The sequence below is a fragment of the Tauraco erythrolophus genome, chromosome 4 (assembly GCF_009769465.1).
Source record: "Tauraco erythrolophus isolate bTauEry1 chromosome 4, bTauEry1.pri, whole genome shotgun sequence".
NCBI classification, from domain to species: Eukaryota; Metazoa; Chordata; class Aves; order Musophagiformes; family Musophagidae; genus Tauraco; species Tauraco erythrolophus.
This window is the reverse complement of record NC_141468.1, coordinates 4120223-4140862: the sequence shown is the minus strand read 5'-3', so window position 1 is coordinate 4140862 and position 20640 is coordinate 4120223. Positions and strand designations below refer to the sequence as shown.

Below are 20640 nucleotides of genomic sequence, written 5' to 3'. Positions count from 1 at the left end.
TCCAGAGCCACTGGAGATGCCCTTGGGGAATTTGCTTGGCCTCTGGCTGCTGACCCGTATGGTGTCCCCAAGGATCCTGTAGCAGATCACCCAGCCCATTGGGACGTCTCACACACACCAAGGCATCTCAGGTGGCCCAGAATGCCTCCATTTAAGAAGTTGAGCCATGCCTGGATCTCTGATGGCTGCAATCAGAGCTCAGACACCCAGCACACATGGAGACGCCTGCATGTAGGTGTCTGACTCTGCACCTGAACCCCACCCCACGTGTCTGTGCAGCCTCCAAAGAGGTTTGCCCTGGGTAAGTGATGAGATCCAGTAGACTGATGAACAGCTCCTGAGCTGAGAAGTTCAGGCTCAAGCTGGTATCTCTTGAGCTGGTAGCTCAAGCTGGTATAAGTGAGACAGTTTGTATGAGCTGTCTGCACTGTGATCCACTTTGTTCATGCACATTCATAGGAAAAGTAACTGGAGTCTGACGGTGACACTATTGCAGGTGTTATGGCATCTTCAGATTGGATTTGGACAGTCTACCTTCTGCAAGGATACTGTAGGTACAAGGACATTACTAGCAGTGGAAATTTCAGTGGGAAACAAACTGATTTATAGGTAAGGTGACCCTACAATCCAGCACATGAGCAAATAATTAATATTGTAAACTACTCAGAAACTAAACGATACGGCATGCATTGATCTTTTACATCCATTGAATATATTTCACAAAATCAGTTATACATAAATCTGCAGAAAAGGTTCAGAGGCAGAGAATGACATTACCCACCCAGTGTATCACGGAAATTTATCTTTGACTAGTCACAGCTTGCTGTATGTTTGACCCCTGAGCCTGGTTGTCTAATCCCTCAGCTCCTGCTCTCAAGGTGCAGGTTCCAAAAACAAGCAAACAAAAGCCTGCTAGAAAATCTAGATAAACACAGTCTCCATGTAAGCTCAGGGTTAGGCAGCCCAGTGGTTAGATGTTCCTGCTCCTTGTTTTGTTTATGTACAGACCTCAAGAGAGCTGGGATGTTCCTCCTATGCTTAGTTGTATTTCTTCTTTCCACCTTCTCTCCCTTTATCCTTTGCTGTAGTCATTGGCTCCGTTGGTCAGAATGTATTTGCAGGGTAATACTTACAAGCTTTCAGCACTCCTTGGGCTCTTTGCTTTCCTTGTCCCAGGATGAATCGCAGAATCACTGAATCATTGAGGTTGTAGGGACCTCTCAAGATCCTCTAGTCCAGACTCTTGCTCAAGCAGGGTCAGCTAGAGTAGGTTGTCCAGGACCATGTCCAGTTGGGTGTTGAGTCTCCAGCAATGGAGACTCCACAACCTCTCTGGGCAAGCTGAGCCACCTTAGTCTTACACTCTTCATAAGGAGCTGAGGGACAAGTCAGCAGCACACTATCAGTGATATTTAATGAGGAGAGGAAGGAATTATGATCTGTATATGGACATGGAGAAAAAGGGAAAAAAAGGCAAAGCCCTTCTAGTCTCAATGAGAAGCTGATTTCCTTGCTCATGGGCTGTTATCCAGCCTGCCCCTCCAGAGTGGCCAAGGCAAGGACTCCTTCCTAAGAGTTCCTTCCAAGGGTGGGCAGCAAAGGAAATCAGGTGGAGGGTCTGCTGACTTCTTTCTCCCTTTTATCAGAGGAGGAAGTGCTCTGGGAGACAGAGCTAGAGAACCACTAGAGAAGGAAGCAGGATGGATGCTGCACAGGACACATGGTGAAAGCTCCTGAGCCTTTTACACCTGGGATGTGAAGTGGGGCTTATTCCCGGGGACAGTCACTGTCAAACAGAGAAACCTGGTCCCTCCCGTAGAGCTGGGTCAACACGTCCTCCAGCTCCCCCAGCGTGAGGAGTTGGACCTCATTCTTGTCGTTCTCGGCAATGACCGCCCAAGCCTTCCTGTGGTTGGTGTCCACCTCACAGCAGGCACTCGACCAGATGTAGCTGGGTTTATTAACTCTCCCCTTGGCGATATAGTTGTTCCCAGGCACGGTGCCCACAACGACGTAGGTGGTGTTGCAGCCCTGGGTCCTCGTGATCATCGTTTGCTGCTCGTAGTTCTTCCAGGCGCCGCCGTTGAGTTTCTCATCCTGGGGCACTATGTTGGTGAGGGTGAAGGTAGCTGTCCTGCTGCTGGAGTCGGGGTGATGGCCGCTGGGGTTTAAATGGCCACGGTTCAAACCCGTCAGGTTCTTGTAGTCTTGGAGGATAGCCTGGCTCTTGCTGAGTTGCTCTAAGCTGACGTTGAAATAATTTAAGAGGGTCCACTCTCTTTCCATAGTTTTGGGATAAGTTGGACCCATCAGCTTGACAGGTGAAGAAGAGGAAAAGGTGTTAATATTAGAGATGAGAGTAATGGGTCGGGTTTCCCTGGAGAAGAAGTTTCTGAGTTCTGAGCACCCGTTTTTGTCATCTCAGTGTATGAAAATGCATGAACCAGAGAGAAATGATAAAGCTGCCCCTGCTTGACAAGCACAGATTTTTTTTTTAAAAAAAGCAAAAAAGCTCAGAAGCTGACTGCTCTCGATTTGACTTGTGACCTTTGAAATCCAGCCTGCAGCCTGGGGTGAGAGTGTAGGAGGACGCATGAGACAATGAGCATTTTCCACTCCCAGGTTTGAAAGGTGACTTCGGTGAGACATCTGCCCTGTCACATCTGGTTCCCTTTCCTCCCGTCTCCACATCCCACATCTGCCCAGAGCTCTCCCCAGTTCCTCCCACCCTCATTAATCACATCCAGCCTTCATCACCTGCATCTAATCACGCTATCATCAGCCCTGGCCTGTGCTCCTTTCAGCCCCATTTCCACAAAAGCTCTCTCAGTCTCTGTGAAAGGTTTTCATGCTTTTTTTAATCCAACCTGTCAACACCCTGGTGCTTCACAAGCTTAGGGAAAACGAGTGCACAGATATCCTCTTTGAAGGTTGGGTGTCTTAAGGAGTCCTTGAAAGAGACCAGGATGGGAAGAGGATGAGCAGAAGAGCCAGAGGGCTACCAGGAGGAGGTAAAGAGGACTCAGTCCCTTCTGCTCTTCTCCTGCTTTGTCCCTCACTCAGGAAGAAGTATGTGTGTTTGCTGCAGGTGTATCACCCTCCTGAAACACCAGTGTTTGCCTCCTCCAACCCCATACACAGGGAGATGTGTTTGGAAACCAATCCTAGAGGTGAGGTTTCCTTGGGAGGGCTCTAGTTTGTTGCAAGGATGAAGCTTTTTCTCTTGGTAAGCAAAAATACCTCAATGCAAGTGGGATCTGCTACTGCAGTGCTAATAATGTGTCTCAGAGCTGATCCGTGCCAGGGAGCACAGATGTGTTCCTACTGCAGCATCACTGAAAATAAGTTAGAAATGATCAGCCTCTTAAAGGAGGTCCCCAAAGAGACCTGGGAAACCTAAATACTGCAAAAAGACCTCTGAAGAAGGTTAAGGAAACCACAGATTTCACAGATGGCCTGGTTCCGTGCTCCAGGAGGAAAACAGAGTTTTTGTCCCCTCTAAATGTGGAGGCTGCAGTGGTGCAACACCAAATTAGTTGGTTGCACTCCTATGAGTAACAATGCAAATGCTTTTTTTCATAACTATAACACCTATCTTTCCATATTTAGGGAAACACATTTAGCCTTCCTCTGGAACAGGGCATATGGCTTTCTTCTGTGGCTCATTTTCACCTAAATTCCCTACTGCTACTGTGTCCTTAGCCATGACCTGAATTTTCTCTTCTTCTGCCCCATAATTTGCTTGGTCTTTTTTACTGAAGGTCTGAAGTTTGTCAGAAGGACATTTGGGAGGGCTCTGTAGTTTGTAGAGATCTGTGTGTCGGGTGGGTCCTCCTGAACCAAGCCTGGGGCAATGATGGTAAGGGGCAACTGCAGGTGGATGGAGATCATGAACTTCTGAGTTGACTGATACTGGTCCTACTCGCTTTTCACTGCCTGAAACGTCACTCAATAAATCCACCCAGTGTAAATCTAACCCTCTCGTTGCTGAGTGCCTGTGCCTAGACTTTTTCACTGGGTCATCTCACCTAATTTGGAGTTTCTCTGCACTTCTCTTATGCCACTTAAAAAGCCAAATTTGCTCTTAACTGGAGCGAATAAGCTATGTTAAGAGTGCAATACAGCTCAGGGTGAAGTGGAGATCAGAGCCCAGCACAGTAGGTTCCTCAAATGTAGCTGCTGGTGGATGGCTTTTCCCCATTGTTTGGTCTCCCACCACAGCACGGGACAGGGAGGGGGGGTCATTTGACTTAATGTAATGTGAATTAATGTAATATAATTTGACTTAATGTTCCTGTAAGGTTGATGCAGAAAAACAGGCACTTTTAGGCTGTGACTCATCTCATCCTCCTGCTGATGTCTCAAACACATCAGAGGAATCGTGTGGTGAAGGTGTTTGAAGTTAGATGAGACAAGTCCCATCCAGTGAGTCCATTTGCATGAGTATGGAGGTGGGAGGAAAAAAAAAAGTATTTGGTCAAATGCTGCAGTTCATCTTGTAAGGACTGGAGGGTGATGCTCTGCAAGAGAGGACACTCACCTGGGGCTCAACCCGCCACGTTTTAGGTCTGCTGCCAGCTGCAGGCTGGTAGAGGTAAGCCGAGTACACGGGAATACGCCTGTTCCTGTCGTACAGGGTGGCAAAGTAATACTGGTTCTTGTAACGCTGGCAGATCCAGGCTGGGCTCTCCGGCTCCAGGGCTTCGTTTGGGGGGGTTTCCCGGAAGAAAAACTGAGGGCATGAACTTTCAAAGGATGTCACCACCTCGCTGCGTCCCAGCCAGAGGCAGCTCGCCGAGATCTGCAGCAGCAGCAGCAACAGCATCGCGGGGAGGATTTCAAGTGAAGGGCTCTTGCTCACCTGGAGGGAAAATGCAGGGAGATACTCAACTTGGAGAAAGCTCATCATGGCCTGGAGTCATTTTCATGCTTGTAGGACACGGCTGTCAGAGGAGGGGACTATGAGAGACCAAGGAGAGAACAACTTCTGTCCTCCTGGGTATGGAAAAATCAACAGGGGAATAAGGGTGAAATATAAAACAGGTTTGAGGTGCCTAGAGGAGGCAGCAGTGGGAGAAGTCAGCCCCTCTGAGGAGTGATCCAAACCCACCCCATGGTCTAATCAGCTCACACAGCAAAGTTTTCTTGGAACTGAGGCACAATGTCAGAGCAAAGCCACCTTTTCCAGCCTACCTATGTCAGCTAACAGCTCAGTGGGAAGGCAGAGCCCTGGATGCCAGCAGTTTTGCCTTGGGTTTTGTTTGTTTTGATTTTTTTTTTTTTGATTGCCACTGGAGAAAAAAGCCTGGAGCAACCCAGGGGCTAGAAGCCCCTATTTCAGTACACCACCTCGCCCCCTTCTGCTCTGAGGACCTTCCCACAGCAGAGAACGTGCAGCTGGGCACACACTCTGCTCAGCCACCTGCAATGCTGAGCTGGGCTTTGGTCTTATGGGGGATTTGAAAGGGAAATAACAGTGATGCTGTTCTTCCTACATTTCTCTGTCCCCATCCAAGTTCACACAGACATGCAGCTCTTCCATAGCTCCTCCGTGTTCGCAGCAAGATTAATCTCCCCTAAAGTCAAGTCAGATGTTTAACCCAAAGTTGTCCAGCTTGAGGTCCTGGCTGTCAGACAGCTGACATTGGGAAATGTGTGTCCTCCTGCTCAGCTTGCATTTTGGGGTGTCCAACCCTGGACAACGAACTTACAGACAGAGAAGAGCCCAAGCAGATGGTAGCAATGAGCATGGGGATGATGTTTCTATCTCATCAGCACCCTGGCTGCTGCTGTAGCAATACAGAATATTGAGGGGGCAGCTCTTCCCATGGTTGCACAGCATTCCTGCTGATCCACATCTTTAGCTTTGCTGATTGTTTTTTTCCTCTACAGTAAAAGGTGCTGGTGCAGGGATTTCGATTTCTCGAACAGAAACAGGTCCTATTTTGTCTTACTCAGATGTTGACATGATTTTCAGCAGTCAGCAAGATCTTTCTGTTTGGAGAAAACTGCTCAAAAATCCCCTGTGATGCTGGCAGCAATGCCGAGTGCTTTATCTCCTTTCAGATGCACCGCAGGCTTTGGGATAGCAGTGATATTTCCATTTTCCTTGCTAGGCATTCGATGGAGAGGTTTTAAAACAATCAGCATTTTAAATAAGGCAGGCAGGACAAGGACCTAAAAAGATTCATGGGAAAGAAAGCTGGGAACGTGTCTGAGCTGAGCACTGCTGGAGACTTGGAAAGTCACCTTGCACATTTGCCCTTTTCTTAATTATTTTCCCTGACCCTCATGGATTAACTTCCGTTGGGTTCAGGATGTCGAGCTAGAGATGCCCTTGCTCTGACCCAAGACATCTGGGTCAGATGTCTCCATCTCCTTACTAGTGCTGGATCAGGAATGTGGTGAGCAGAAAGCTGAGAAGAGTGAACCACCAGAAGTGACTTTAATTACAGCACTCTCCAGATCGTGACAGTACCTGCCCCAGCTCAGGCAGAAAAGTTACGGAAAGGTCCTTCTTTCGCACTGCCCCCTCTCCAAGTTTAAAATACATCTAACTAACTTCATTTCAGATATATAGAAACCAACTTACCGTGTGAGAGAGTGGCACAGAAATGGTATTTTTATGCACAGGACTCTGCTTGCAGCCCCAAAGTTGCAGCAGATTTTCCAATGCCTCTGCTACAGTCTGAAATTGGGGTGGTTTATATCTCCGGGAAGGCAGAGTCCTACCTAACTCTGTTTTGTTAGATTTCTCAAATAGGCTTTCGAGGAAGGTTGCCCAGGGGTGGAGCCAGGATTTGTGTTTTTCCAGAGGTCTTTTGCAAGGTCATGGCCAGAGTTATGGTACCCAGCAAGCTCCCCCCCACCTCTTATTCAACAGCTCGATGTGAATTTTCCAGGTGACTTGGCAGCTGAAACTTCATTATGCAAAGTGTTTTATGGCATTTCTGATAACCTTGCATCAAGTCTTCCCTGCAGCTGTGAGCCAAACTCTGTCAGTGAGCCAAAATAAGCCCTTGAACCTACCCTGTCCCAGCATTGCACATGGAAGAGGGTACAAACCCAACTCCCAGCTGCTTGCTGCATGCTGGAATGGACAGGCAGTAACTCCTAAGACAAATGAAGTTGCCAGATCAGGTGCAAAGCAGTGCCTGGCTGCACTACCCACCCTTAGATCAGGAGGGGACCCTGCACCCAGCATCTTCAGTGCATCTTGCACAACCTTTGTCAGACTCCTGTGCTGCAGGCAGGGGCATTCAGATGCAACCTGATGACTGGCTCTTAACTACCCAAGAGCTTGCTGGAGCCTAGGGAATAATTCATTCTCCAAGAATGTCTAAGACAGGCAGGAGAAATTCCAATCATCGAGACGAATAATTTAAAAAAAAATAAGACAGAGTCCGTTTTCCTGCAATGAGACATCTCAGTTCGCCGTCAGGCATCTCCTTGTGCATCTGTTCCCAGGGCTTGCCATACTGTTTCCTCGAAGCATCCTTGGCCAGGTCCAACATTTGGCTGGGGCAGCAGATGAGCAGCAGGGGCAGGAACACTGCCACCACTTCAGAGAGTCCCACCAGCTTTTGGTGACTTTTCCAGATGGGTGACACGTTGCCAGCACTGCTGAGGGCTTCAGATCTAATGGGATCTGCGGGATCAGCTTCTGGGAATGCCAGTTCGTAGTGGAGTAGTTGATTCCTTTTGGGAATAGCATTCATTTTTTTTGAGGTTTTGATCCAAGCATCACCAAAAGTGAATTTTTTCCTGAAGCCCACCTGATTTTATTTTTTTTTTCAAAGACCAGGGATTAGCTTGTGTGGTGGCAACTTCCCAACTTCTTCCAGCCTCTTCTGCCTGCAAGTGGCTCTCTCATACTCTCCAGATCTTTACTTTTCTATGCTTTCCCAAGTCATTCCTTCTGTCTTTGCCCTTCTCAATATTAAATATAAAGAGCTGCAAAATACAGTGCATGCATAAACTCTAATTTTCTCCTTGGAGGGGTGAATGTTAGAGCTCAACAACTGCAGCCCACCCTTTCTCTGCTGTATTTATTCTGAAGATTAAGGAAACACTTTAAAATAAATATTTCAGTCAATGGCGAGAAAGGAGCAAGAACTTACCTTGAAGCAGAGTCTCAGAACAAGCAGCTGAACCGTCGCTTCACTCTTCCCCCTAGAGAAACAGTCGTTTGTTCCCTCAAGAGTCCCACTGCAATATATATCCGGTCACAAATCTGCCCCTTTCCATAAAACAGAAACTCCCAGAAAAGAGAGGGTTCCTATCATTGTTATTTAGGGTAGAGTCATTCATGCCTGCCCAGAAATGGGGTGACAATTGCTGTTTACTATTTCCTAAGAATTTCTCCCAAGTTTGCTGACTTGCAGCATCACATGCCAGAAGCAGATAACTCTGTCCGATGATTTCCCGTTCCGTTTCCTCATTCCCCACGGGGAGCTGCCGCAGCAGCTATACGCGTTTCTGTTCCTGGCAGACCATCTCTGGTGGCATTAGACCAACCAGCCTGTCTCTGAGTACACACAGATGTTCATAGTCTGCTCTTCTCCAGCTTCTCAGCATAGAATTAATATGGTCAGAGTACGCATTTTCCCATTTTCCCTTGCCTGACTGTAAAGGCTTTGTAACTGCACTTATTAATGCCATCCTACAGATCCTGGGGACACACCTTGGTGTCTGCTTGCTGCTTTACAGCCACTGCTGAGCCTGTGTTCAAATACAAAACCAATCTGCCCAGAAAGGAGGCTTGGTGGAGAGAAGGTTTCTCCCCTTAGGGACAGATAAAAGGGATCTAGGGGTATGGATACAGAGATCAAGGTTTGGTAGGTTGTGCTTTCTTGACCTTGGATGGCAGAGGGAACGAGAAGGGTTGGCTCCTACGGTCTCTCTAAGGACAGCCAGAGGAAAGACGCTGGTTTTCTACATTATTAGTGGGGTGGAAATGGGACTACAGATTGTTAATGATTATGACCAAGAATCACCAAAATGGGTATGACAAAAGTCAGAGATTCTGAGAAGGGTCCCTTGTCCTGAGCTGCACATTGGAGCAGAGTTAAAGGGGTCTGGCAATAGTTTGTACAAATTTTGGTTAAAAGCTGCAGGGAGCACGACTATTTTATCCTGAATTTTTCATTTCTATACAGGCATCTAGTCCCCAGGCCACATGCTGCATGTTTTACCCTGTATGTCTCTCAACCCTGAGGGTTCGATTTCTCTGATCTAGCAAATGCTCCCTCCTGTAGCCCAGGCAAAGCATCAATGTGAACCAGCTCTTCACACTGGATTTTACTCCTTGAGCTCTGTCCTTGCCCTCCGGGACTGATCCTGCTACATTTTGTCAGTGCAAGAGCTTGGCTGTTGGAAGCAGTTCTTGAGGTATTGGAGCAATGGGATTCTGGGATTCTAGTTTAAGACAGTATTTCATTTGATGGACATTTCTGAAGAAGAAGATTCTGAGCTTGATGGTCCTCCGTTTTTAACACAGTAAAGCATCAGGTCGTGGTTGGAGTGCTGCTGCTCACAAAAAGTCATTATATACAAAGAAAGGAAGAGGACAGGCAGTCAACACCAAGTTTCTTCTTTCTTCAAAAAGGACTTAAAACGTCCACAGCGAAAGAGTAAGCAGCCAAAGCAGATACCAGCTTAGGTAACACAATCAATACCCAGCTGTGATATCAAAACCACAATGGAAACATAGTTTAAGATTTCAAAAGGCCTGATGGTGAAATCCCACGCAGATCAATCTGCAGCAAGCCAGCCTTGGATGGTGAAAAGTTTTTCCATGTAATTGGCATCAAGAAAAGCTAACCTGGGTTAACTCTTGCAGTGGACCAGTGAAAACGTTTAAAATCCTTACGTGGGCACCTTTCTTTTGGACATGGAGGAAAATGAGTCCAGTTTGGCTGTGAACAAATGAGCAGTGGGAATGAAACCAAACTTTTCCCCTTCTCCACAGTTTTAACTGATCTGGGCAAACTTTCCTGAGTGTATTCAAAAAATATAATGTGTCTAAAATATAAACAGTTCAGGAATATTGTAATAAGTTGGTGTTATAACCAGAAATAACAGAAGAAGCCGTAAATCTCTTGTCCTGCTCCTGAGGTCTATGAGGCCATGCTTCTGTATTTCACAGATTTTTGTAAAAATTTTGCTCTAGTGCTTAATAACTGGCACTATTCTGCCTCCCATGTCAGTGTAGGCAGTGTCTACGTGTTGCCCAGAGCTGTGCACTTTCTGGATGGGTAGGTGGTGCAAGTGATGCTGAATGAGCTCTCCTGCAGGCTGGCTCTTGTGTGGTCTGTCCTGTAAGACAAACCTATTTCTTCAAATTGTAAAGGTCAGAGAAGGAAAAATCCTTTTAGATCCTCCGGTCTTCTTCCAGTTGGCAGCTCAAAGATTCATAGATTAAGTACTTCCAATAATTTTCCATGTCACAGCTCAAAAGAAACAGGACTTGCAGCACTTTTCGAGGGAAAGCGTATCGAAGTCAAGATCTGGCTTCTCCATCAGGGTGTCCTCCTCATATCTACCTCAGTTTTCTTTCTATCCAATGCTAATGACAGCAAAAAAGCAGGGCAAGCTACGATGTAGTCATCCAAATGCAGGGAAATGCAAATACCTCTTGTGACTGCAGTGCAGGAAAAAGAGGATTTTGAACCAGCAGCATCAGAGGAGGACAGTATTTCTACTGCAGAAAAGGAGGTAATGCCAAAGCCTTCTCTTGAATCTTTGGTCCCCATGGAAGAAACAAATGAATAGCCAAAGAGATGCTAAATAGATTGAGCAGTGCAGGTCTTGAGGAAGGAGTAAATCACAGCAGCAGAAGCCAAATGGACATCAGAAAACGAAATGGAAGGAAGAGAAACATCTCTTGGACATGTGAATCGATGAGACGTATGCTGTTCCGGGCTGTCCTCCTTAGAGGGCAGCAAAGATCCTGGAATCCTATGGCCACAAGCAGGACGCAAAGATGTCTGGGCGCTGGACATCACACCCTCACTGACTTGTGTGTCACCTCTGGTTTTGGGAGGTACCCTGCTGATGTGAGCGAGGGCAGAGAGGGAGTGTAGACACCCCAGGGCCAGCACACTCTTTTGCAACAACCAGGATGCTGAGACACAAACATCTCATCTTACTGCTATGCCAACTATGTTCACCCTTGCCAGGTGTCCAAACAAGCATGAGCTTCAAATGAGGTTTGAAAAACTGACCCAGACCAAATATTTGAGGTGCCCAGCAGAGGTAGCAGCTGCTTTTTCTGTCCCCACCCCACAGTGTCCCAGGAGTAGTCTCAGAGCAGCTCTGCCATACAGCTCTCCATTAAGGAACATGGACCATCTCCCATGCAAACAATAGAACCTTTATCCACAGCCATGTTAAAGGTATCACATTTATGGAGAAAATTCAGGCAAAAGGTAAGGATGTAGAAGATTTACTAGGTTGCCTAATGCCTCCAAGGAGATCAGGTGTATATGATTAGTTTGACACTATTTACCTTGAGCTATTCTACACAACATGCTAAACGCTGACGTAGGCAATCCTTGCATTTTGGAGACGAATGTGTTCAATCCATCCTTTCCCCATAAGGATCAAGCAGTGGTTTTGGTACATTACAGTTCAGCTGACAAAGCTGGCATGTGATTTGGGTAACTTTAGTTATATTAACTCCACCAGACTGAGTGCCACCCTCCCTGGGCATGCAGAGCAGGTAACACTCAGGTGACAGTGGGGTCTCCTCCTCGCCACCAACGTAGCATCACCCTGCTACAAACACTCACCAGCCGAGAGCTGTCGAGTTGCCTGTGGTTACTTTCACTCTTTCAATTTCGTTGAGCTTTGGAGACCAAAAATCAGACTGTTATTTTCACTTTCTGATTCTCAGGCAGCAGCACGGGGCCCGGCGGGGAGGGTTAGGCAGTAACCGAAACCCCTCGCCACAGATGTGTGCCAGCACTTCTGTGGACTGGGTGTTGATGGATGAAGGGATGGCAGCAATGGAAAAGCAAAATATTTGCCTGGGAGCAAAGGTAAAATGCAGACAGCAGAAGCAGTGATGTAATATTGACGTAGAAGGAAAATAAGAGTGCTGCGTTTGTATCTATCTTACGACACAGGAAATCTTAAAGAATCTTATAGAAAAACCTTATAAAGGAAGAAATAACGAGAGATGTCCATGCCCCAGATCTCTAAATATGGGATTCATTCATCTCAACTCAGGCATTTGAAAAATGGATTTCCAAACCTGCCCTTTATAGTCAATGGAAAGAAGAAAGTGTCTCCAGGGATGAGTTCATATTAGCCCAAATTAAGCAAATGCAAAATGTAAAACTGGGTAAAATAGTTCAAATTAAAGCATTTATTTCTGTGTTGAGTATGAAGGCAGCCTAAGCTCATAGCTTGGTCACAGATGTCTTTTAGACACTTAAAGGCTTGTGCAATAAAGCCACTCCCTCTCTTGGTGACTCCGAGTATATCTGGAAAAGCATTTCAGGCCAAGTCACACCACGACTGGGGTCACGTCTCCAGGTTTTGAAGCAGCTCTTTCCCACATACCCAGGAAGAAGCTCGGTTCTTGCACTGTGGTATGAAAATGAGCTGAGAACTTCTGCGTCTTAACATCTTGTGTGGACTGGAAGCGGTTGCAGATGCAGTGGAGGTTATGTCAGACAGATGGGGTTCCCCTATGGAAAAAAAATTGTTTGCTCCAAGTGCAAGAAGCTCAACCCCGTGACTCAGGGTCATGGCTTCTTTCTGAATTCGTGGTGCTGCACTAAAACAGGCGAGTGTTGAATCGATGGGGAAATCCTGCCAGCGAGGTCAGGGCTGGGAGTTCAAGGATGGAGGAGGTGTATGCTCACGAGAGGAAAGGAGGGACCACACACATTCGGGTCAGTAACCATGGATGACTTCTGACTAGATCTTCCTAGCAATGCCTCCTCCTATGGCCTGGGTCATGAAAGATTAGCACCAAAGGGGAGGTCTAGACAGATGTGGGATCTGTAATTTTTCATTTTCTGGGACTCATGAGACCCCTTTCTTCCATCCCTCCAGTTTGCTTCTCCCCTGAAGGGCTTCCTTGTTCAATTCAGCAGCACGGCAGCTTCGTTGCTATACCTGAAATAGCCAACCCCAGCCTTCAGCACAGCCTGTCAAGGCAATTCGGTGAGCAAATGCACTTTTCTTGCAAGCTTGGAGCACACGCCGTTGCCTCCACTGCAGGTTTTGCTCACATTTATGGGCAGCAGCTCACTCACCTCCAGCAAGGCACAAACTTCACCCGGAGAAGAGCAGCAGCATCGAGCCGATGCACTGCTCTGGTTGACTGCTGGTCTTGTTGACGGCAAGGAAAATCAAAGGGCCCTGGGGTAGTAGGTTGGACTGGAAAATATCTCACACCCTGCAGTTGTTCCTCAGGTGTCCGAAGATATTAAAGCAACTCTGGAGCCTGAATGTGTGGGATTTCCTTCCTTCCACCGCACCGTGATAAAAGCACATTTCTTCATAAGCTATAGCAACACTCACAACTGTGCTTTGATTTCATGAACAGGTCGGTCTGTATGGAAACTAATTCATGCTGTGGTTTCACACAGATATATTTTTAAGAGGATTAAATATATTTACTTATTAACACAACCTGTTTATTAAGCTTCTTTTGATTTCTCTTCTCAGAAGACATTTGTATATTAAGGGGCCAGGATTTTACCACCATGTATGCGGACTCCCAAATCCTGTGGAGACACGACTGGTTTGGAGTTGCTCTGAGATATGCTATCAAGATGCTCAGAGGCTTGAGGCACACGTCTTAGGAAAATAGGTTGAAGGATTCAGGCTTGTTGAGTCTGGCAAAGGGGAGGCTGCAGGGCAGCCCAATAGCTGCCCACATCTCCTCAGAGAGGCAAAGACAATGAAGTCAAGCTCTTTGTGGTAGAGCCAGACACTATAACAAAGGGCAGCAGACAGACTGTGGCTTGGGATGTGCAGGTTGGACAGCAGGATAAAAACTGCCTCTAGGCAGGAAGTACAGCCCTGTGACAGGTTGGGAAATGACAGATGATGAATTGTGTAGGTGACTCAAGGTTTAGCTAGGTGAAACCACGGCTAAACCTGTCTAGAGGTGACAGTGCTTCCGCTTCAAGCAGGACGTTGAATTAGAATCCTCCGGCTGATGTTTCAAACTAACAATTCTATGACCCTATGGCAGATGCACCTCCCATCTTCTCCCTCTCCACCTTGTGGGGACACACTCAGATATCATTTGGAAAACCATAATGAGGCAGTACATAGCAAAATTCCCTGGTCCTGAGAGTTGTACATCAAAGTCTTTCTACAGCCCAAAGCCACAGAAAACACACCACATACCTCAGAAAGCCAAGAGGAGGGCACGTTTCCAGATCCTTGGTTCAGACTTCTCTGGGGGATAGATGCCAACCAGATGGGACCCCATCAGCTCATCTTCCCCTACAAGGAGGGACTGATGACACCCAATGGTGTCTGCACCAACCCAGCTCCTCTGCTAGCCACGCAAAATCACCCCACTGTGAGAACCACGCTTGGACCGCTCGGGAGCCCCAGGTTGGTCCTCTCTGCAGTAGACACAGGTTGTGTTACTGCACATTAATTAAGCTCAGGGTAATTAGCAGTTACGTCAACATGAAGATTTCCAGTTAGGCTGCTGGCTCACTCTATATGGAAATTAGCTTGTTGATTGTGAGCTGAAATATGTCAGGCCAAACTCCAGAGGAAGAGCCTTGTTGCTAATTAGAAGGAGCAGCCCCTTTGCTCAGGGGTTGTGCTTTAGGTCTTCTCTGCTGGACTTGGCATCCTCTGAAGCCCATGGATATGGCATGGCAGGAAGGGCCAGCTGCCCACGACGGGCAACCCTGATCTTCACTTCATCTCTGAAGATGTCAACTCTAGTTCTTCAGTGCTCACTGCTTGTAGCCAGAAAAGATGTGACAATGCTGCGTCGTAGGAGGGTGGCAGATCCTGCTGAAATCAAGCATCATCTTCTGTTAAGAGACAGAAGTCATGATTTAAGAGAAAGCCCTTGGAGATGCTAAAGCTGCCAAGAGAGACCTCATTTCCTGTTAAGTATAATCTTAACTATGTGTTTTGTCATTTCATCTATTTGTGACTTTATTGCCATTCCTGAAAAATCCAGACTTCTAAGTAAACATATCCTTCATTCATAAATCTTGCTCATTGATTCCTGAACATATTTGTGACAAAAGGATTCAGACACTTAGCTGTTGGGAAGGTGATAAAACCACTGGGTATTAAGTGCTAAAATGCCACTAGGAGGTTGATCTTAGGAGTCCATTCTACTAAGTTTAAGTTAGGATCTGTGTTTAAAAGAGCAAAAGCAAACAGCTTGCTGTTCCCAACTGCAGGATGATGGTTTTTCTTACCATGGACAACGAGCCCGAGCCAACCACTTAAGTTGAGTGCATATGGTGGGAGGTCAGCGTGAGACCCTATTTTGATTGCCTGAGACATACGAAATTAATGTTTTCCAAGAGCATTTCAAGGATGCATATGTTAAAGATCATGACTAAATCTAAAATCAACAAAATCTGCTCTCTACAACCTGCTACTCAAAATTTGCACCCAGAATATAAGCTGAGGACCCATGGGAATGGAGAGACAGTGCTCAGATACAGAGCCCCAGTGCTGCACCATGATGTGTGGGTGAAAAAACCAGCCAGGACTCAAAATCCTGGCCAGGAACATTTCATAATTAAGCTGTATTCACACGAAACTGGCCCTTGAAGCCAGACTAACACAGACAAACGATTGCAATAACCCCCTCCTAGCTCACCCCGTCAAAATGACTCAGAATCCTACCTGTGCTTCTGGAGATCTGTTGATGGCTAAGCAGGATTTGTCCTGTTGAAGAGCCAGTTCTCAGCACTCCCTTTAGAGTCTATAAAAGATGAATACACGTTTCCAGGGCACAGTTCACACCAGGCAGATGAAGTGAATTATACCATAAAAGTGCTTATTTCCCTCTGATGACTATAAGGGACCCCAAGGTGACAAGCTCTGATTTACACCTCTAAGATCACGCAAGATGAGTCCCACTTCATGTTGCCATCTCTATATGCGTGATGTCTATTTTATATTACTTAGCCAAAGCATAACACAAAAATACAAAAGCTGTCCTTTTTCAAAGCCTCTTCCTTAAGGACAGACCTCTGATGCTAACAGCCCCTCCTCAGTCATTCTCATGACCTTGGCATGTCAATCCAGCAGGAATTTCAGGAGAGTTTCGTAACTCTCTAAGAGGAGGTGCTGCACTCGGAGCACCTTTCTCCTGTGGCAGGATGCTCTCTTGAGAGCACTACAGAAAAACAATTGGTCTAGCAAGGAATAGGAGGGAAGGATGAACTTCATGCAATTCAGTCTTAATGTTCTTAGATCCAGTCGTTTGATGTGATTGGAGAAGCCAACAGAGGATGAGGACTAGAGATTTTTTTTTTTTCTTACTTCTTGGCAGGGTTGGCTGGGTTTAGAGTAGTGCTCTGCATGTTACTCAAGCCCAAAATAGCTCTTAGCACCAGAAAATCATCCATTGTGAAGATGAGCTCATGCTAAACTAGCTATGAGCTAGATGCAAATTTGGGGTGCTGTAGAAGTGAAGTCAAAAGCTGTTTGCGCAGGTGACTTGCTCTGAGTCAGACCTCCTGCTAGATGAGAGCTAGCTCATGGATGCAATGGAGCACGTCAAGAGTCAGCTTGTGCCCTCTCTAAGCTGACTCTTCCCCTTGTGATGCAGCCTCACCCTGTAACACTCTCCTTTCAACCCAAATAGATAACCTCGGAGGGCTGAACACAACCCAAGAGGACCCATGATGTCTCCTTTGTGGCCTGGGTTTCTGCTGGAGATACCACTTCTTGGAACATGGCCATTGCCAATAGGATGTGTGAGAAAATCCTGAGTTTTGACTCTACGGATGCAGAATTCAATGCTCATTTTCACTTAGAGTGAAATATTTTAGCTTATAGCATGCAGAGAAGAAGTTTACTATAAATATATACCCGTGCCCATAATAAGCAAGTGGGGAAATCTGAAATGGGTATTTCCAGGAGTATGTCAACAAGATACGGTGAGTCATGAACTGTGGCAAGCTAAACTCAGCATTTCCTTTGTTTTGTGGGTTTCTGCACCGACATGGTTTTGAAAGGGTTGTATATGGGCAGCACTCGTCTTTCCAAGTAGGAAAGAGAGGAATGGGAACACAGAGGGCTGACAAGTCTGCCGGTCCAACCTGAGCAGAGTGAGAAAATGAGCCGTAACAACAGGCAAATTCTTCAGTGATGAACAAAGATTTTCCTCAAACAGAGGCAGACATGAACCCAGCAGGGAAATGCAGAAACCTGCATGCAGCCAGCTCAGACCTCACCTCAGTTGGCTCTTTGATGCCTTTCCCAAGATGAAGGCGCTTCCCTAGAACACGAAATTCACAGCAAGGACCGACTGCCAGGACCCATCTCTCAGCGAGGCATATTTGCTGGGGCTGAGAAGGTAGCTGATGTGGGTAGAGAAGCATTGGGCAGCAGCAGCCATGTGTCTAGGCAAGCTGCAACAGCACCTGACCTGCAGTCCACCATATGGGTCTAACCAGAGGCTGTTTCACTCTTGAAAAGCAAAAGCAGAAGTATCTGCTGACACCAGTGAGGAAACCAGCCCAGCAAAACTGTTTTAAAAGAGATGCGTCTGAAATCCAGGCTGGCTGATAAGAGGTAGATCCCATTAGCAACAAATATTTGGAGGGTTTTTTTGGTGTTTATACACGTTTAATCTTCAGGGTTGGGCCATACCTTGTTGCCCTCACCAGATCTCTAGGTTGCCTTGGTAGAAAAAGTCAGATTCAGCAGTTCTCAGTACAGATTGTTATGCCTGGGCAAAGCAAGAGCAAACGCCACCAGTGGCACTGGGGAGTGAGGAACCCTAAATGAGAAGCAGATCAAACTCGTGGTGGAGGTACTGGATGCAAAGTGGTGGGCTTGCTCAACCCATGTCAACACTTGGCAACACCATGAAACTCGGGATGGAGATGACCTTGAGCAACCTGGTCTAGCACTGATGTTAGGTCTGCTGCGAGCAGAATTTTGGGCTCTCCAGAGCTCTCTTCCAGCCTCAGTCTCTCCATGATGATCTTTTTGTCCTTATCTGGGCTTCAAAAGTTGTGAAGTGTAGCTTCAGCAGGAGCCAATCTGTGTCTCTCATCCTCAGTATGTGGACACTGACCCCGCAGGAGCAATGAATGAGGAGGCTGACCTGAAATTTGCCACCTACATCTCTTTTTTTTCTCCTTGAACTACTATTTCTGCAAAAACCTAGAAGTCTGTTAAAAAACCCACCTTCCTATGGTTACAGAGAGTGCCTCAGCACCCAAAAGAGGTGAGGGGGAAGGAGTCATCATGGAGTCAAGTTCAATCTCAAATGTCAAAAGGCAAATCTTTATAAAACCATGGGCATGAGGAACAAGGTCTTGAGAGTTATTCAAAATAAAACCAAAATACAGGTCAATGCGGGTAAAGCTGGAGCAATAAGAAGGTAGAAGATACCAGGTTTAGAGTTTGGTTTCTATGTCCTGGTTCTTGTTTTTAAGTCAGCCGCAGACCTAAATCACAGAAATCAGCACAAAATGCATCGACTGATACTTTTCAGTTTTTTCAGCGGTAAGAAAAGTTTCTGATAAATGCAGAGCTGTTACCACCAGCCCCAACACGGTATCCTGGGAGGTGTGCTACAGGAAACACGACACTGACAACATGACTCTCTCTTTTAGCATCACTCTCACAGTTGCTCCTGGATATTCCCCGTGGACACCGATGGATGCTTTATTTGGAAAGCACACCGGGGTTAGTGGCACAAACTAGCCATTAAAATCCATGTATTTCTTTAACATGAACCTTTCAAAACATAATTTTTCTGCAGGATTAAAACAGGTAACACCCCTCTTTATTGTAACCTGGGGCAACTGTTCAGGCAGATTATTCCATTACAGAGCTGATCTCTCCTAAAGATCACAAGTGCCCTCCAGCTATTTGAGTATTGTTTGTCGGTGCTTATAACACGAAGTCTTCTGCTCATTCGAGATTCCTTCCCTGAGTGTCATGCCGTATATTGAACTTTTATTTTTGCTCTTGGAAATCACTCAAACGTTCGGAAGAGAAAATAGAGGAACGGACTTAAAGATGTTATTTACTCTCAAACGACTCCTTCGTGCTCCAAATTATTTTCATTTAAGATCCATTCAGGCAGCTCATCTAGGTAGCCTTTAAAAGGCTGCATGTTGTTTGTTCTCAGTCATCCAAACAAATTGGCCTGTGGGAACAATCTGTCCCCGGAGATAAGTAAATAACATTTACTAATGGCAGGTAAAACCTCATAGCTTTATTGGTGTCTCTACCAGTCATGGACTCACTTTCTAGTAGAAGACGAATTTCAATGCAAGTTACAAACATTGCAATCAATATTTTTGGATTTCATTATTGCAATTAATTGCAATAAAGTGAGATAACGTTACTGATAAACAAAAAAAAAAAAAAAAAAAGCCAATATGGAGAATTTCTTTATCTACCTTCTGCCCAGTGATGTTCAAGTGCAAAACACACACAGACACAAGGTATTAAAAACTGGACTTTTTTGTTCCCTGACCATGTTGTTTGAACAAAACCCAGTGTGAAAGTCCCACCTTCCCAGCCCGAAAGCTACCAGGCTCTCGGCGATCTACATCAGCAACCAGATTTTACTTTCTGAAAAAAACAACTATTTTTCACACGTGCATTTTGCTTCATCCCATCCAGGGCACTCCGAAGACGTCACGTGGGAAGAGGAAAACAGCCTGCCCGCCGCACCGCTCTCTGCATGGCACTGAGACACCTCGCCGGGGAAGGGACTTTGCCCGGGAGCCACCACCACCTCTGCAAAAGGGAGAGCAGAACCGGGACATTTTTTAAAATTTTTTTAGGAGAAGCAAAGCTGCCCTGCTGAGTGTCATCAACCCCGACACAGGAAAGGGGGTTGTGTGCGGCGTGTGCCAGATAGCGTTCAGATACCGCGTGCTGCGGCACTTCCACGTGCGCGGCAGTCACGATACCGCAGCACCGTGGCTTCATCCAGCCGTCTTGGATCCTTACCCCCAAAGCAGAAAAGCCATTTCCCTTTGAACCAAGGTCCAAGGTCTTTCTTGCCCAAGTCAGCAAGAGCTGAGTTGCAACTGGGTTTCGCTGGCAAAACATGACGGTGTGCACTTAACTTGCAAACACAGGGGAAATTCTTTAGGAGAAATGTCAGCCCTGGTCCTCCTTTGACTTGTCTCTGCTGTTATGAAAAACACCCCGCCGGCTGCAGGAAGAGGAGCCAGGATTTCCTGAGCTTCGATCGCAGCTTTGACAGGGACTCTTAAATCCTCCGCTGCAGCTGCCCTACCTTGATCTGACCAACGTTCGAAACGTGGGACCTTGTAAGTGGCCCAAACAGAACAGCAGATGGACATGGAAAAGAGATTTTTAGGTCATCACCAGCCTCCGGAAAGGTTCAATCCACTCCTGGCAGCTGCCTGTCCAGCTACTCACAAAAACTTCCCTATTGTAGGCTCCACGGCATGCCTGGGC

At 46.4% G+C, this 20640-nt stretch overlaps 1 protein-coding gene across 1 annotated transcript; it reads right to left on the bottom strand.

Annotated features, from left to right (window-relative positions):
• Window positions 1–1767: 1767 nt before the first annotated feature.
• LOC104372691 (endonuclease domain-containing 1 protein) lies at window positions 1768–4825 on the bottom strand. Its single transcript, XM_009978447.2, has 2 exons — window positions 4541–4825; window positions 1768–2313 (listed from the first exon to the last, which is right to left on the bottom strand). The coding sequence occupies exons 1-2, from the start codon at window positions 4823–4825 to the stop codon at window positions 1768–1770; spliced, it is 831 nt and encodes a 276-aa protein (XP_009976749.1).
• Between the last annotated feature and the right edge of the window lie 15815 nt (window positions 4826–20640).

Bases quoted from the DNA above. Each gene is read 5' to 3' on its own strand.
- LOC104372691 (XM_009978447.2), bottom strand. From the start codon at position 4,825: ATGCTGTTGCTGCTGCTGCTGCAGATCTCGGCGAGCTGCCTCTGGCTG. The intron at 2,314-4,540 runs GTGAGTGTCCTC...TCACCTGTCAAG, and splicing joins CGTGGCGGGTTGAGCCCCAG to CTGATGGGTCCAACTTATCC.